We start from the raw sequence: 17,473 nt of genomic DNA, 5'->3' as shown, positions 1-17,473 counted from the left end.
ACCCTCAGTGCTCCAATTGGTGTTCAACATGGTGGAGTACAGAGTCATCAGCTGAGGGAGGGCGGTAGGTGGTAATCAGTAGGAGGTTACCTTGCCCATGTTTGACCTGATGCCATGAGACTTCATGGGGTCCGCAGCTGATGTTGAGGACTCCCAGAGCAACTCCCTCCCTACTGTATACCACTGTGCCACCACCTCTGCTGGGTCTGTCCTGCCGGTGGGACAGGACATACCCAGGGATAGTGATTGCAGTGTCTGGGTCATTGTCTGTAAGGTATGATTCCGTGAGTATGGCTATGTCAGGCTGTTGCTTGACTAGTCTGTGGGACAGCTGTCCCAACTTTGGCACAAGCACCCAGATGTTAGTAAGGAGGAATGGGTTTGCCGTTGTCGTTTCCGGTGCCTAGGTCGATGCCGGGTGGTCCGTCCGGTTTCATTCCTTTTTATTGACTTTGTAGCAGTTAGGTACAACGGAGTGGCTTGCTAGGCCATTTCAGAGGGCATGTAAGAGTTAATCACATTGCTGTGGGCCTGGAGTCACATGCAGGCCAGACCAGGTAAGGACAGCAGATTTCCTTCCCTAAAGGACATTAGTGAACCAGATGGGTTTTTACAACAATCGACAATGGTTTCATGGCCATCATTAGACTAGCTTTTAATTCCAGATTTATTAATTAAATTAAAATTCCACCTTCTGCTGTGGTGGGATTTGAACCCATGTCCCCAGAGAAATACCCTGGGTCTCTGGGTTACTAGTCCAGCGATAATACCACTACGCCACCGCCTACCAGTGTATCCTGCTCCTATTTTCTATGTAACTCCTAATTCAACAATTATATTTTCATTCGCGATATTCTGCAAAGAGCAAATTTTCTCTAATCAAGCATATTGGAAGATAATAACTGCACCAACCTAAATTTATTTTCTGGGTGAATAACTGGTTCAACAACTTGCATTTATATAGCACCTTTAACAGTGAAAAAAAAGTCCCAAAGCACTTCACTGAACTTATCAGACAAATTTGACACCAGACAACAAATATCAGGATGTGATCAAAAATTTGGGCAAAGAGGTAAGTATAAAAGGAGCGATTTAAAAGGAGGAGCGAGATGTGGAGAGGTTTAGGGAGGGAATACCAGAGCTTAGGTTCTAGGCAACTGAATGCACAGCTGCCAAGGGTGGAGCAATGAAAACTGGGAATGCGCAAGAGGCCACAACTACAGGAGCGCAAATATTGCAGTGGGATGCAGGGCTGGAGGAGGTTACAACGCTAGGGAAGGGCAAGACCATGGAGGGATCATAACACAGGGATGAAAAATATCTCTTCTGAATCCTGGTGGGTGCCACTTCTTCGATGGTTAATGACTTTCCTGCATCATGAAGACAGCCAAAGTCATAAAAGGCATATCAGACTACATTGGATTATTGTTCCCTACATTTCTTGGAAAAGTAGTTATGTGCTTTTGGGATACAGGTGTATATAGTTCACTTATCTTTGCAGAAGATAAGATTGGGGAGGGATCTACAAGAAACGAATAGTCTAAAAGTAAACAAAAAAAGGGAAGGACAGCCTAGGAAACAGTAAAATAAGGGAGGACAATGATGGCAACGGAATAGAGTTATAGAACATGAGTCTAAATAGATGGTTAAACATAAAGGCAGAAGAAATCCTATTAAAAGTATGAGTTAAAATGGCTGTACAGAAATACACACGGGGGAATTTTATGTGGTGGATTTGGAGGAGGGAAGAGCATGTAATTGGGCTGATGGTGGCGGTGGAGGGATCCCACCACCTTCACCGAAGTTAAGTCTGGGATTTAAGGTCGTTCACAGGCCTTCCCGTCCCGCTGCCAATTAAGTGGGCATGTAATGCCCATGTCCTTCATTAAAAGGCACTTAGGGCCTGAACGAGGGATCCAGCATTGGGAAGGGAGGGCCAACCCGTTCTTGCTGCTGACACCCCTCCCCACAACAGACCACTCCCCTGTCAGACCCTTCGTGCCCGGTGGCCTGGATCCAGCACCTCTCGGTGGCCTCCGATGGGTGCTCCACCTGCAGCAGCCACCACCTTTGCGGTGGTGCTGCTCAATTAAAGAGCTGCCAACCTCTGATTGGCCCCAACTCTCAGAGGGCGAGACTTCCATCGCTGGGGTCCTTGATCCCGTGGAAGCCCCGCCGTGTCCAGTTAAGTGCCTAATAGGCACTTCATTCGGTGGGCCTCCCACAGAAAGGGCAATGTAGGGTTCTCGCCAGCGCTTTTGCTGGAGGTCAATACCCCCATCACCCGGATAAAGTCCTGGCCACAGCGTCCATAATAAAACAGGGAAACTGGTGGCAATCATACGTTGGGATTACTGAGACATGTGGTCAAATTTTAAACTCTCTCCTGTAGCACGTTTGGAGGCGGGGAGAGCATAAATTTGGGTGGGATAGTGGCGGAGGCACAGGGTGGAGTCCTGCCACCATCCCACCTCCACCGAAATTTAGTCCGGGGTGGGAAATCCTGTGAACGGCCTTCCTGCCCCCGCCAATTGAGGCCTTTAACTAGGTAATTAACCCCTAATTATGGGCCTCTTCCCACCGCAGCCGCAATTACCCATGCGGGCTGCTTCCCGGCTGTGGGGGGGTGGGGTGCCACAAAGGGCCACCCCCCCGTCCCCCTGTCCTGTGAGGCCCCTCCCGCCCTGACCTACTTTGAACCTGGTTCCAGCGCTGCTTCTCGGTTTCTGGTGGCGCAGCAGCTGCTGGCCTCTAATTGGCCGGCAGCACCACAAGGCAGAGACTTCCGGTGGCAGGGTCCTAAACCCTACAGAAGACCCACCGCTGTCTAGTTAAGTGCCTGATTGGCACTAAATTCAATAGGCCTTCCATACAAGAGCCAATGTGGGAATCTCACCATCGGTTTCCCCCAATGTTGAGGCCCCCTCCGCCATGCTACAGAAAAATCAGGACTGGGAACTAAATGTTGCAGGGCATTTAGAAAAGATAGAGGGGGAAAAGAGGGAGGCGAGTGGCTGTAATTATAAGGAATATATGGCAGTAGAAAAAAGGGATGCAGTTATCGACAAGACAAAAATAGAATCCATATGGTTAGAAATTTTTAAAAAAAGGATTAATCACACTAATTGTTGCAGTTTACACACCACCAAATAGTGGAAGGCAAGTGGAGGATGAAATAAGCAGAAAAATTAAGGAATTAACTAAAAGAAAGCCTAAAAATCATGGGGGAATTTCATCTGCTCCGACATTAACTGCAGAGCAGAGATAGGGAAAGGGGATAAGAGAATGGGAGATCCTACAATGTGTACAGGACTCCTTTCTAACCTAATATTCAAAAAGACCAAGAAGGGAAGATTCGCTATTGGATATAGTAATGGGGAATGAAGCAGAGCAGGTAAGAGAAGCAAAAGTAGGGAAACATCTAGGCAATAGCGACCACAATATGTTATGATAATAGAGAAGGACATAAGTATGATGAAAACCAGGTTAATAGATTGAGAAAACCTGACTTTGAGGGGCTGAGAGTAGAACTTGGAAAAATAAAATGAACAACATTGGCAAACAATGGGAAACATTTAAAATGATGTTCAACTAGGTGCAGAAAAAATATATTCTGCTAAAAGGAAAGCACAAACTAAACACTCGTGAGACTCCCTGGATGAATTAGGACATTAATGAAGAATTGAGGGTTAGGAAAGAGGCATGTTAAGTACATAGACAGCAAAGGAGTGCATGATAAGAGAATACAGAGAGATTAGGAGAGAAGTCAAAAAACAATTAGGAAGACAAAGAGGAACTATGAAATTAAATTATCAAGGAACATAAAATTGTAAAATAATTTACAGGAGCATCAATAAAAAAAAAAGGATGGCTGAGATGAGAATAGGACTAGTAAAGGACAGACAAGATAATAGCACAGAGAGATGGCAGAAATATTACATCATTATTTTGCTTTGATATTTACCAGCGAGATAGAACAGGCAGACATGACAGTGAATGATGAGATGAGTAATGAGATTTAAAAAAGGGATGTATTGATAAAACTGATCAAACTCAAAGAGAGGATAAATCCCCTGGTCTGGATGGATTGCATCCACGCATTTTCAAAGAATCTAGGGAAGAGATAGCAGAGGCATTACTATATATATTTGATAATTCTTTAGAAAAATGTGTAGTCCCAGAGAACTGGAGGATAGCTAACAATTTCTATATTTAAGAAGGGGTACAGAACATGCCCATGGAATTATAGACCAAATCACCTTAATATCGGTGGTAGGAAAAATAATGGAGTCCCTACTAAAAGGAGAGAAGAACATCTAGAAATGAAAAATATAACAATAAATAGTCAGCATGGATTTCAAGAGGAAAAATCTTGCTTGACCAACCCTATTGAATTTTTTGAGGAGGTAACAGATAGAATAGATAATAGTAATGCAGTAGATATAATTTAACTGGATTTTCAAAGGCCTTCAATAAGGTGTCCCATATTAGACTAATGAATAAAGTCAGACAATGTAGAGTCAGGGACATGAGGCAGAAGGGATTGCTAGCTGGCTTCACGATGAAAGCAGAGTGTAGGAGTAAAGAGTAGTTATTCAGAGTGACAGCAGTGGGAAGTGGTGTTCCCTAAGGATCAGTGCTGGGCGTACTGCTGTTCACAATTTACATTAATGATTTGGGCTTGGAATGAAAAACACAATTCCTAAATTTGTGGATGACACCAAATTGGATGGGGGAAGGGTGGAAATACTGAGGACTGCAACAAATTACAGAAGGACATTAATAAACTTGCAGAGTGGGAAAACTAATTGGCAAATAAAGTTCCACAGAGATAAATGCAAGGTAGTACATTTTGGTAGGAAGAATAGGGAAGTCACTTATTACTTGGAAGGTACGAGCCTTGTTGGGGTAAAGGAACAAAAGGTGATCTGAGCACAAATACACCAATCACTAAAAGTTGCGCTACAGGTTAGCAAGGCCATAAAAAAGCAAACCAAGCACTAGGCTTTATTTCTTGAGTAATAGAATTGAAAAGTAGGTAAGTTATGTTAAATCTGTTTCGAATCTTGGTCGGACCACACTTAGAATACTGTGTACAGTTCTGATCATCATATTATAACAAGGGTGATACAAGAAATGTGTGGGTATACACATCAGGATCTCTTTTCTCTTGAGAAAAGAAGGTTCTCGGGTGACCGAATAGAGATCTTTAAAATTATGAAAGGTTTTGATAGAGTAGATACAGAAAGAATGTTTCCACTTGTGGGGAAGAGCATAACTAGAAGCCATCAACATCAGATAGTCACCAAGAAATCCAATAGGGACTTCAGAAGAAACTTCTTTACCCAAAGAGTGGTGACAATGTGGAACTCACCACCACAGGGAATGGTTGAAGCCAATTGTATAGATAGGTGCATTTAAGGGAAAGCTAGACAAACATATATGAGAGAGAAGGGAATAGAGGGCAACGAAGATAGATTTAGATGAGGAAAAAATGGCAGGAGGCTTGAGTTGAGCATAAATGCCAACATGGACTGGTTGTGCCAAACGGCCTGTTTCTGTACTGTGGGGCTGGCATCCTTCCATCTACAAAAAATGATGGAAATGCTGAAAAAATTCATTCAGGTGGGTGACTTCTCTTAGTGCACTTTGCTGATGGCTGTGAAGGCCAATCCATGAGAGGTAGGTTCTGCCACAAGTGTTGCACGTGAAGCTGCCAAGTGATGCTGTGACACAAACAAGAAATGCTGGAAATACTCAGCAGGTCTGGCAGCATCTGTGGAAAGAGAAGCAGAGTTAATGTTTCAGGTCAGCGACCCTTCATTGCTTTCTATTTCCCTCCTGGTGTTTGATAAACTGTAGTCACTGACCTGAAACGTTAACTCTGCTTCTCTCTCCACAGATGCTGCCAAACCTGCAGAGTATTTCCAGCATTTCTTGTTTGTGTTTCAGATTTCTAGTATCTGCAGTATTTTTCTTTTATTTAAGTGATGCTGTGAGTTGTTTTTGACATTGGCGTCTGTTGCCAAGCTGCTGTAGTAATTAGTCATCGGGGTAGTGCACACCAGTCCACAGGATGCGTCACCATTTCCCTCTTTCACCAGCTAGTGACTCCCCAGTGCGATGGTCAACAATTAAGTCCTTCCATGTCACGCTTGCAAGCATCCCTGAAGTGAAGCTTTGTACCCCCTACTGGTTATCTGGCCCTGGCTACCTCACCATACAGAAGGTCCTTGGGTATCCGACTGGCTTCCATCCTGCAGACATGTCCGATCCACCAAAGCTGCCTGTTTGATTCGTGCCAACACACTTGGGAGCTCTGCCTTTGACAGGACTGCCACATTTGTGATTTTATCCTGCCAGAATATACCCATAATGCACTGCAGACAACAAAGGTGGAAACTATTGAGCATCTTTTCCTGGTAGCTTCAAGTCACCCATGTTTCACAGCCATACAGCAAGGTGCTGAGAACACAGGTCTTATAAAGCAGCTTGGTCCCAAGGATCAGCTTGGTGTTATCCCATGTGTGTTTTGCAAGTCAGGCAAAGGTAGCAGCTGCTTTCCCTATGTGTATATTGAGCTCTGCATCAAGGGGCAGATTGTCTGTCACCGTGGACCCAAGGTAGCAGAATTTGCTCATCACACTAAATAACACTCCACTGGAAGTGATCAGAGGTGGAGATGCAACACCTTGTCCCATGACCACAGTTTTCTTGACATTTATAGTCAAGGATAACTAGTTATAGGCATGGGAGAGACAGTCCATGAGTGTTTTTATTGCTAAGTTTCCATGTGAGCGACTAGCGCAGCATCATTTTTCTGTGCCATATATCCTATATAATCTTACCTGCTTGTAATACTGTTGCTTAGCTTGATCTATGTCATTTAGAACTCTTTGATCCAACACAAAAACCAGCTCTTCTGGCCAAGTCAGGTCACGTACTCCAGTTGATCCCTGCAAGAAAAATATTATAATAGTGCACATCATCGCTTCAAATTAGGTGTGTAGTCAAATTTTTAGTGACTACAAAGTAAAATTAAATTTTATCCCCTCAGTTTAAAAGCATATATATGCCACAACTGCTTAAGAACTATAAAAGAACATAAGTACTATTGTGAGTCAGACTAATGAAGATTTGTTTTCCCTATGGATCAACATGGACTAGTCTGTGCCATGAAAATAATAATAGCTAGTGATCAAGCTTACAAATCACTCATCAATAAAGACACTGGCATAAAAACTGTTAGTGACAACAGAACAATGCTCGACATGTTCGTATGATATTCCCCATCCACTATAGATGGAGGTGTTAACACATTTAAAAATAAATAAGTTAATGCTGGCATTAAAATAGCACCCAGAAAACTTTCATAAAGATAGTTAAGTGTTTGCCCACTAATATCAGCGACACTATTTCTTATGATCCGGGAGTAGAGAAAGGGAAGGGAACATATTCTTAAATGGCAGAAAACATAACAGTGAGAACTTATTTTAAGCTAAATGAAACTCGGAAAGCACCTTAGGCAAAATAACTAGTGAAAGCCTAACTGAAACAATTTCCAAATAACTTTTATAAAATGGAAAAAACAACTCTAATGTTTTTCTAATCTAACCTACTCATGCAAGAAGGCTGGAGTCCTTGACAAAAAGAGGTCCGACTCAAGGAGCAAAGGCATTTAGCTAGGCTGAAAACCCAATGCATGAGAAGGATGCAGACTGATGATGATTCAGGTTACGATGGTGACAATCTAGTGTTTATGTACAATTATACACCTGCATCTACTTTCCAACTTCTGTATAAGAAGGAAACTGAGTTTAATAGCAGGATCTCAATTTTTAAAAAATTCTGTCCTCTTAAAATATAATGAAATGCTTAAGCTACTGACACGATAGTATTCAAACATGATCAGCACCCAAATAGTTCACTGTGTTGTACTCAGTGTGAGAGAATTTACATAACTGCACCATATCATAAGGCACCACTGAGATTTCCTAAATAAATGAGGAAAAACATTTACTATAAAAGTATCATAAAAAGTGGTTATCTCAAACGACAAAAATTGTCATTTGAATCATCACTGTTAAAGACAAAGAAAAATTGGACTTGGATACTAAGTACAACTGGTGACAGGCAGAAATAAAGACAGAAAATGTTGGAAATACTGAGATCAGGCAGCATCTGTGGAGAGAGGTACAGAGTTAACGTTTCAGCTTGATGAAAAGCTATCAGAATCGATAAAAGCTCATCGACCTGAAGTGTTAACTCCACAGATGCTGCCTGACCTGTCGAGTACCTCCACCATTTTCTGTTTTTATTTCAGATTTCCAGCATCTGCAATATTAGATGAAAGACATATTGTTTTCTTTACATACCTTCCACTTGCCTTCCTCTGACTTGACAGTCTGATCAATGTAATAGCACATGGAAACCATGACCATGGCATCATAAGGAGAATGCTGGGACAAAACAGAATCAAATACATTATCTGTTTTAACACTATAATTTTCAGGATGTCTGACAGAGAATCTTTTTTATTCATTCATGGGAATATGGGCCTTGCTGGCAAGACCAGCGATTATTGCCCATCCATAGTTGCCCTGAAGGATGTAGGTGAGCCATCTGCTTGAACAGCTGCAGTCCATGTGGTGTTGGTACTCATACAATGTCCAGGTCTGGATTATGGCTTTGGACCAAGACTGTAATGAAATCTGGAGCTAAATGCTCCTGGCACAATCCAAACTGGGCATCGGTGAGCAGGTTATTGGTGGGTAAGTGCCTAGGCACTGGGTAGTAAGTGGTTTGCGGGAAAGGGTAAGTAATGAGTCAAATACAAATGGGAATGAGAATCACAATGAAGGAGTAGCAGTCACTTTTGTGATCATAAATGCAAGTCCTGAAAAGGTGTGTTGCCTCTCTGATACAAGGAAAGGGACACACAGGTGATTTTGGAAAAAGAGGATATGCCAAAGTCATGATTCATGTCAGAATAAATGATAAAGGTAACAATCAATGTCCCTTGTAAAATTTCACTGTTCTGCATGGCCAAGTTTTTCCATATGCAGGATGTTTACATTTTTTTTGCACAACCATAACACAGAGCAAGGCCTGCGCAGTACCTACCAGAGAGTGTTCTGAAGATCAGGAAGTAGATTAAGCAGCAGGATCTCAAAAAGGCAGTAATATTATTACCACAAATGCTGCATGCTAATCAATACTGGAACAGACAGATTCTAGAGGAAATGCACAAGTGTGTGTGGGTTGAGAGGGAAGCATTCAATTCATGAGCATTGGGACCAGTTCTGAGATTGCAGTGAGCCTTACTGATGGGACAGTCTACAAAGAACAAAGCTAGAGATGAGAAAGAGAAAGAAGGTTCTTCCACTGGTTGTGATAAGATTAAGGGGTGATCGTAGACATCTTTAAAATTATGAATGGTTGATGTATGACAAACAGTGATACATAGGAAGGTGATGGAAGGTGTCATGAACAGTGCTATCAAGCTGCACTTGCTTAGCAATAACCTGCTCACTGACACTCAGTTTGGGTTCCACCAGGGCCACTCAGCTCCTGACCTCATTACAGCCTTGGTTCAAAAACATGGACAAAAGGGCTGAACTCAGGTGGTGAGGTGAGAGTGACTGCCCTTGACATCAAGGCAGCATTTGACAGAGTACAGCAGCAAGGAGTCCAAGCAAAACTAGAGTCAATGGGAATCAGCAGGGAAACACTCCACTGGTTGGAATCATAACTAGCACAAAGGAAGATAGCTGTAGTTGTTGGAGTTCAATCATCTCAGCTCCAGGACATCACTGCAGGAGTTCCTCAGGGTAGTGTCCTAGGCCCAACCATCTTCAGCTGCTTCATCAAAGACCTTCCCTCAATCATAAGGTCAGAAGTGGGGATGTTCGCTGATGATTGAACAATGTTCAGCACCATTCGTGACTCATCATATACTGAAGCAGTCTATTTAAAAATGCAGCAAGACCTGGACAATATCCAGGCTTGGGCTGATAAATGGCAAGTAATATTCATGCTACACAAGTGCCAGGCAGTGACTACCTCAAGCAAGAGAGAATCTAAGCATCTCCCCTTGATATTGAATGGCACAACAATCACTGAATTTCCCACTAACAACATCCTGGGGCTACCATTGACCAGAAACTGAACTGGAGTAGCCATATAAACACCGTGGCTACAAGAGCAGGTCAGAAGCTAGGAATTCTGCAGCAAGTAACTCACCTCCTGACTCCCCAAAGTCTGTCCACCATCTACAAGGCACAAGTCAGGAGTGTGATGGAATATTCTCCACTCGCTTCGATGGAGGCAGCTCCAACAATACTCAAGAAACTCGACATCATCCAGGATAAAGCAGCCTACTTGATTGTTTGTGAATTGGGGTGCCATTCATACCCTCCACCACTGACACACAGTGGCAGCAATGTGTACCATCTACAAGCTGCACTATAGTAACACACCAAGGCTCCTTCGACAGCACCTTCCAAACCAGCAATCTCTACCACCTAGAAGGATAAGGGCAGCAGATACATGGGACCACCACCACCTGCAGGTTCTCCTCCAAGCCACACACCACTCTGAATTGGAACTATAATTGCCATTCCTTCACTGTTGCTGGCTCAAAATCCTGGAACTCCCTTCCTAACAGAACTGTGAGTATACCTACACCATATGGACTGCAGTGGTGCAAGAAGGTGTCTCACCACCAACTCCTCAAGGGCAATTAGGGATGGGCAATAAATGCACACATCCCATGAACGAATTTAAAAAAAAGTTGTTTCCACTGGTTGATGAGCCCATTATAAGAGGTAACAAATTTAAGACTGCACAAAACAAATGTTAGAGGAAAGAAAAATCATAGAATACTTTGTGGCAAAGTTTTGGAAGAACTTTACTGTCCCTGAGCAGCATAATCCATAATTTAATGGGCTTAATGTTCAACAACCCCTAAATGGGCATCATATTCCACAAGAATACAAGAAATAGGAGCAAAAGTAGACCATATGGTCCATCAAGCGTGTTCCACCATTCAATATTTCCTGCCCGCTCCCCATACCCCTGGATTCCCCGAGACACCAAAAATCTACCTATCCCAGCTTTTAATGTATAACCCTCTGCAGTAGAGAATTCCAAAGATTCACAACCCTTTTACTGCAGTATTTCTCCTCATCTCAGTCCTGAATGATCGTCCCCTTATCCGGAGACTGTGCTCCCATGTTCTAGATTCCCCGATCAGCGGAAACAATCTCTGAGCTTCTACCCTATCAAGCCCCTTCAGAATTTTGTACATCTCAATGAGATCGCTTCTCATTCTTCTGAACTCCAGAAAATATAGGCCCAATTTACTCAGCCTATCATCATAGGACAACCCCCACATCCCAGGGACCAATTTAGTAAATCTTCACTCCACCACCTCCAATGCAAGTATATCCTTTCTTTAATGTGGAGACCAAAACTATACACTGTATTCCAGGTGTGGTTTCACCAAAACCCTGTACAATTTTAGTAAGACTTCTTTATTCCTGTACTCCAATCCTCTTGCAATAAAGGCCAACATGCCATTTGCCTTCCTAATAGCCTGCTGCACCTGCATGTTAACTTTGTGTGTTCCTTGTACAAGTACCCCCATGTCTCTCTGAACATCAACACTTACCAATTTCACATAGTTTTAAAAAAAAAAATCTGCTTTTCTTTTTTACAACTAAAGTGAACAACGTCACACTTCCCTACATTATATTCCATCTGCCATCTTGTTGCCCACTCACTTACCTGTCTATATCTCTTTGCAGCCTCTCTGTCCTCCCCGCAGCTTACCTTTCCACTGAGCTTTGCATCATCAGCAAACTTAGATACATTACTCTCTGTCTTTTCATCCAACTCATCAATATAGAGTGTAAATAGCTGAGGCCCCAGCAATGATCCTTGCAGCACCCCGCTATTCACTGCTTGCCAACTTGAAAATGCCCCATTTATGCCCATTCTCTGCTTCCTGTCTATTCACCAATCCTCTATCCACACTAATATATTACTCCCAACACCATGAGCCCTTATCTTGCCCATTAATCTTTTATGTGGCACCTTATTGAATGCCTTTTGGAAATCTAGGTATACGCCATCTACTGGTTCCCCTTTATCTACCCTACCTGTTACATCCTCAAAAAAATCTAATAAATAAAAAGGATCTCCCTTTACTAAAACCATGCTGGCTTGTTCTAATCACACTTATGCTTTTCTTCTTTAATAATAATTTCCAGCAACCTCCCAACGACTGGTGTTAGGCTAACTGGTCTATAGTTTCCTATTTTCTCTCTGCCTCCTTTCTTGACAAGTGGTGTAACATTTGGCAACTACCAATCTGACAGGACCATTCCTGAATCTAAGGAATTCTGGAAAATCAAAGCCAGCACATCCACTATCTCTGCAGCTATCACATTTAAAACCGCAGGGTGTAGACCATCTGGTCCCGGGGACTTCTCTGATTTTAGTCCCTCAAGTTTCTCCAATACTTTTACTTGGGTGATACAAATTTCCTTAATTTCCTCACTCTTTTCAACAACCTTTTGCAGCATTCTTGAAAGCTGTGCGTGTCATTGGGAAAATGCTAGAATCTATTCTAAAGGATATGATTAATGGACACTTGGACAATAATGATCTGATTGGGCACAGTCAACATGGATTTATGGATGGGAAACCATGTTTGATGAACCTGTTGGAGTTTTTTTTGAGGAGGTTACTAACAGAATTGACACAGCAGAGTCGGTGGACGTGGTATACTTGGATTTTCAGAAGGCTTTTGACAAAGTCCCCCACAGGAGGTTGGTTAGCAAAATTAAAGCACATGGAATAGGAGGCAATATACTGGAATGGGGATTAAGGATTGGTTAACAGGCAGAAAACAGAGAGTAGGAATAAATGAATTATTCCTGCATTGGCCGACTGTGACTAGTGGGGTACCACAGGGATCAGTACTTGGGCCCCAGCTGTCCACAATATATATCAATGATTTGGATGTGGGGACCAAATGTAATATTTCCAAGTTTGCTGATGACACAAAACTAGGTGGGAATGTGTGTTGTGAGGAAGATGCAAAGTGGCTTCAAGGGGATTTGGACAGACTTAGTGAGTGGGCAAGAATGTGGCAGATGGAATAAAATGTGGAAAAAATGTGAGGTTATCCATTTTGGTAGAAGGAATAGATCTGCAGAGTATTTCTTAAATGAGAAGCGATTAGAAAGTGTTGATGTACAAAGAGACCTGGGAATCCTTGTCAATAAGTCACTGAAAGCTAACATGCAGGTGCAGCAAGCAATTAAGAAGGCAAATGGTATGTTGACCTTCATTGCAAGAGGATGAGAGTACAGGAGTAGTGAAGTCTTGCTTCAATTGTATAGAACCTTGGTTAGATTGCACATGGAGTACTGTGTGCAGTTTTGGTCCCCTTAACCCAGGATGCCGGGACTATCCTATGAGGAAAGATTGGGGAAACTGGGCCTGTATTCTCTAGAGTTTCGAAGAATGAGAGATGATCTCATTTAAACCTACAAAATACTTTAAGGGATAGACAGGGTAGATGCAGCTAAGATGTTTCCTCTAGTTGGGGAGACTAGAACCAGGGGACACAATTTAAAAATAAGGGGAAAGCCACTTTGGACAGAGATGAGGAGAAATTTCTTTACTCAGAGGGTTGTGAATCTTTGGAATTCTCTACCCCAGAGGGCTGTGGAAGCTCAGTCATTGAGTGTGTTTAAAGCAGAGATTGACAGATTTCTAAATACCAATGACATAAGGGGATATGAGGATAGTGTGGGAAAAAGGCATTGAAGTGGTCAGCCATGATCATATTGAATGGCAGGGCAGGGTCGATGTGCTGAATGGCCTATTCCTGCTCCTATGTTCTTATGTATCCTATGTATCTTTTAGCCCAGAGGTTACTGCCAATTTCTGGTAGGGAACTTGTGTCTTCTACTGTGATTAATCATCATTCCAATGATGATTAATTCACAATTAAATGTAGTAAACTGTCTGATGTTATGTTTGAACATTAATGCTTATCTGTCATTGTGGCAAAACTTTAAAAAATTGTTTTTACTACAAATGCATTCACAGATGGCTTATTACATTTTTAAATAGGGAGTGGTGAGTTATATGAAGTGCCACTTTTCAAATATGATTCTAAACCAAGCTGTGACTGTCTTTAACGTGCACCTGGCAGATCCCATTGAAGTAGTGCAGGGCATTTATTCATTGTCCTGGCCAACATTCCTTCCCCAACCCATTCACCAAATTAACTGGACATTTGTTTCATGTGCTGTATGCAAGAGATCTCTGTGCACAGACTGTCTGCATAAGATTCTGTATGAAGGCATTTTTTTTCCCCTTTGCCTATTCACTTACATCACAGTTTGAACCAAATGTTCCATTGGCGAAACTGAGGCAATTGTAGGACTTGTCACCCCATCGTACAGTTGGGTTCCCAGTTACAGCTGATGAACATATCTGAAATCAGTAAACAAAACACAATATCCGCTGCTGCTTTATGCATACACAATATAACATGATAAGTCAACTTAAATCCACTCTTTTTCAATATAAACTCTTACTTTAGTGGCATACTGAAATTACATGGAAATGGCAAGTAAACTAAGACAACAACAACTGGCGCATTATAAAACAAGGCAGGATACTGAGCCACATAGGGAGATATTGGCGCAGCTGACTGAAAGCTTGGTCAAACAGGTTTTAAGGAGTGCTTTAAAGGAGGAAAGTGAGGTTGAGAGGCAGAGAGGTTTAGGGAAGGAATTCCAGAACTTCGGGCTCAGGCAGCTGAAAGCATAGCAGCAATGGTAGCGCAATTAAAATTGGGGATGCAAGATACCAGAATTAGGGGAGCGTAGATATCTCTGGGGATGTGGCACTGGAAGAGATTACAGAGATAGGGAGGGGCAAGGCCATGTATGACAGAAGAGATTATGATTTTATTTTTCTGAACTTGCTACATGCACAGATCCCAAAGAATTCAGTCCGTTTTCATTTGGAAGCTCCGTTTTGCAAAACTCAAAAACAAACATCATGCAGATAGATAGTTCATCTACTCACTTGAGAGTAATCATCAGGCGTTGCATGGGGACTGGCATCATCCAATGATAGTACAAACAAGGAGCTCTGAATTTGTTCCAGTATAGTCAAATTCTTGGGATCCAAGCTAATTAGATATTCCCGTATCTACACCAAAATGTTGAAAAGAAAATCACACTGACAAATGAATTTTTTTTTTTAAAACTCCAACTTAAGAATTCTTCATGGCAAAAATTTAGCATTTATCGCAATGATGAATCATGGCAGTGCCGTTTTGTAGGTCATGATACAGATAATGATACAAGTCAGGCACTCGCTGCAAGCCAATCAATTGAAAAACAAGCTGCGGGTTTTATTTGTGTATATTTTTGATTGGTAGTGCTTTAAGTTTAAAAGATGCACAATTAATGATCAAACCTAAACACAATCCCGCACTGTTTCTGGTCACATTAAACCAGGCTGGCATACACAAAATTGGAAGGACAAAGATGGAAATACACTTCATTTTGCCTTTGTCTTTTGATTCCTTAACAGTTATTTTTCATTGTGCTTTCTTCACAATCCACCACGACTGTAAATAGAAAGTAACATTTGCAAAAAGTTTCAGAAATTTATTTGGTGTGATGAATGCAAGGTGAAGCAGCAACAATGGTAAATATTGAAGTTAGGTCCTAAAGCTAACTTCAATATTTACCATTAGAGCTGCTTCAGCTTTATGATTAAATTCTCCATTGAAATTGCTAAATTTTGTAACATTTTTGCATTTACTATTGAAAACAAAGTGAAAATCAGTACATCTGGAGAAGAAAAATTGCATAATTTACAGGATGGGTACAGTAGTTTAGTGGTGCAGCACTGGACTAAAAACCCAGAGGTAATTTGTGAGTTAGCACCAGAAAAAGGAGCATGAAAGTTACTTTTTTTTGTGCTTAAAAAAAGCACCTACTTCACTAATGCCTTTCGGGCAAGGCAGCCTGCCACTGGTCCTATGTTACATGGTTGACTCTCAGTGGTCTCTGAATTTGGTCTAGCAAACTAGGGAACTAAGGATGAGTAATAAAAACAGCCTTGCCAGCCTCGCCTGTATGCCAAAAACAAGTAAAAAATAAATTAGAAGCAAATAAAAAGCATGTGCAAGATGTAGGCATTTTCAATGAAATTCACGATTCCTACTACAAGTCTACCTATCACAACACTGGATTCTCAACCAAATAGTGAATCCCCCAATCGGTTTACCTCTGAAAGAATTTAGTATTACTGCTATCAACAACAACTGAAAGCTGCACCACTTACCTTTGCCCAATGCGTCCTTTCTTCAGCAGTTAACGCTGACACACCTGGTCCCTCGGGTTCATTGTTGCATCTTTCTCTGATATAAGTCAGTTGTCTACACGCACAAGACAAGAATGAGCAAGAGGTGCTAATAGTTATCTTAAACAATCCAGCTACCACATAGAACTTCAAACAAACAAACAGTCAGCTCAATTACTTGATGTAATGGCATAATCTGACATAGTATAGATTATAAAGTAACAATTGTGAAACAGGACGGAAGACAGTTTAATACTGCATCAGGAAAGCCTGAGCAATTTAGCGGTCATTGGCACAGGTTTAGTTTTTCTGCTGAGCTCCTTATCTCACCTGCACTGCTCAAGGAAATGCTGGGTGTAGGAGAGGCATCTCCCCAGGGTGGGAGGAGGAAAAGAGGGGTAGAGAAAAGAGGATGGTTCTCAGTAAGTCACTTTCAATGGTTTTCTAGTAGCTAGCTAAAAAAAAAGGATGGATGGTAATGTTGGCAGGCCACAAATGCATAGCTGAGGAAAAAGAGGGAGATTATCTAAAAAGCAAAGAAAAACAAAATACATAAATCCATGCGAGGGTAATTATCTCCAATTTCACTGCCTTTTTATCATATCTTTTAAAAATATGGAAGATGTAAACATTCAAATACGTTGCTTTGAGCAGCCATACAGCCTTGTTGGCATATTTAAGATACAAGTACTCTGATGGAAGCAAATATCCAATACACATCATATATCAAGAAGATATTCAAGACTTGTATGGCCCAACAAAATCTAGTGTATTTTTCAAATAATTGACAATTATTTCTTCAGTATCACATTCCATTCATAAAGTATTCACCGAATACAAGTAAAATTGTCACCGACAATACGAACTGCTCTATGGTTCTTTTGGGTCACGCCAGAAATTAAGATTTTTAAACAAATAATGTGAACAGAATTTTTGTTGCCATCAAGAAGCTAAACCTAATATTGTAAATTGCAGAACTGTAACAGAGTTGTTTATTATTTCATGCTAACCATGACATCAGATCACAACTTATGCCACAAAACATATAAATGGGATCTTTTACATTCAC

General features: G+C 41.6%; 1 protein-coding gene across 5 annotated transcripts in view; it reads right to left on the bottom strand.

Annotated features, from left to right (window-relative positions):
* The window catches only part of crot (carnitine O-octanoyltransferase), a 71,966-nt gene that overhangs the window by 27,750 nt on the left and 26,743 nt on the right, over window positions 1–17,473 (bottom strand). For all 5 annotated transcript variants that reach the window (XM_068012954.1, XM_068012946.1, XM_068012939.1 and 2 more), the window contains 5 exons: window positions 16,387–16,480; window positions 15,115–15,240; window positions 14,413–14,514; window positions 8,376–8,459; window positions 6,849–6,956 (listed from right to left, as the gene is read on the bottom strand). In XM_068012954.1, coding sequence (XP_067869055.1) covers window positions 6,849–6,956; window positions 8,376–8,459; window positions 14,413–14,514; window positions 15,115–15,240; window positions 16,387–16,480 — 514 coding nt within the window. The remainder of the gene's footprint in view (window positions 1–6,848; window positions 6,957–8,375; window positions 8,460–14,412; window positions 14,515–15,114; window positions 15,241–16,386; window positions 16,481–17,473) is intronic.

Source organism: Heterodontus francisci, chromosome 2 (genome assembly GCF_036365525.1).
Source record: "Heterodontus francisci isolate sHetFra1 chromosome 2, sHetFra1.hap1, whole genome shotgun sequence".
In the NCBI taxonomy this organism is placed as follows: Eukaryota; Metazoa; Chordata; class Chondrichthyes; order Heterodontiformes; family Heterodontidae; genus Heterodontus; species Heterodontus francisci.
The sequence above is the reverse complement of the archived record's forward strand: the minus strand, read 5'-3'. Positions and strand labels throughout refer to the sequence as shown.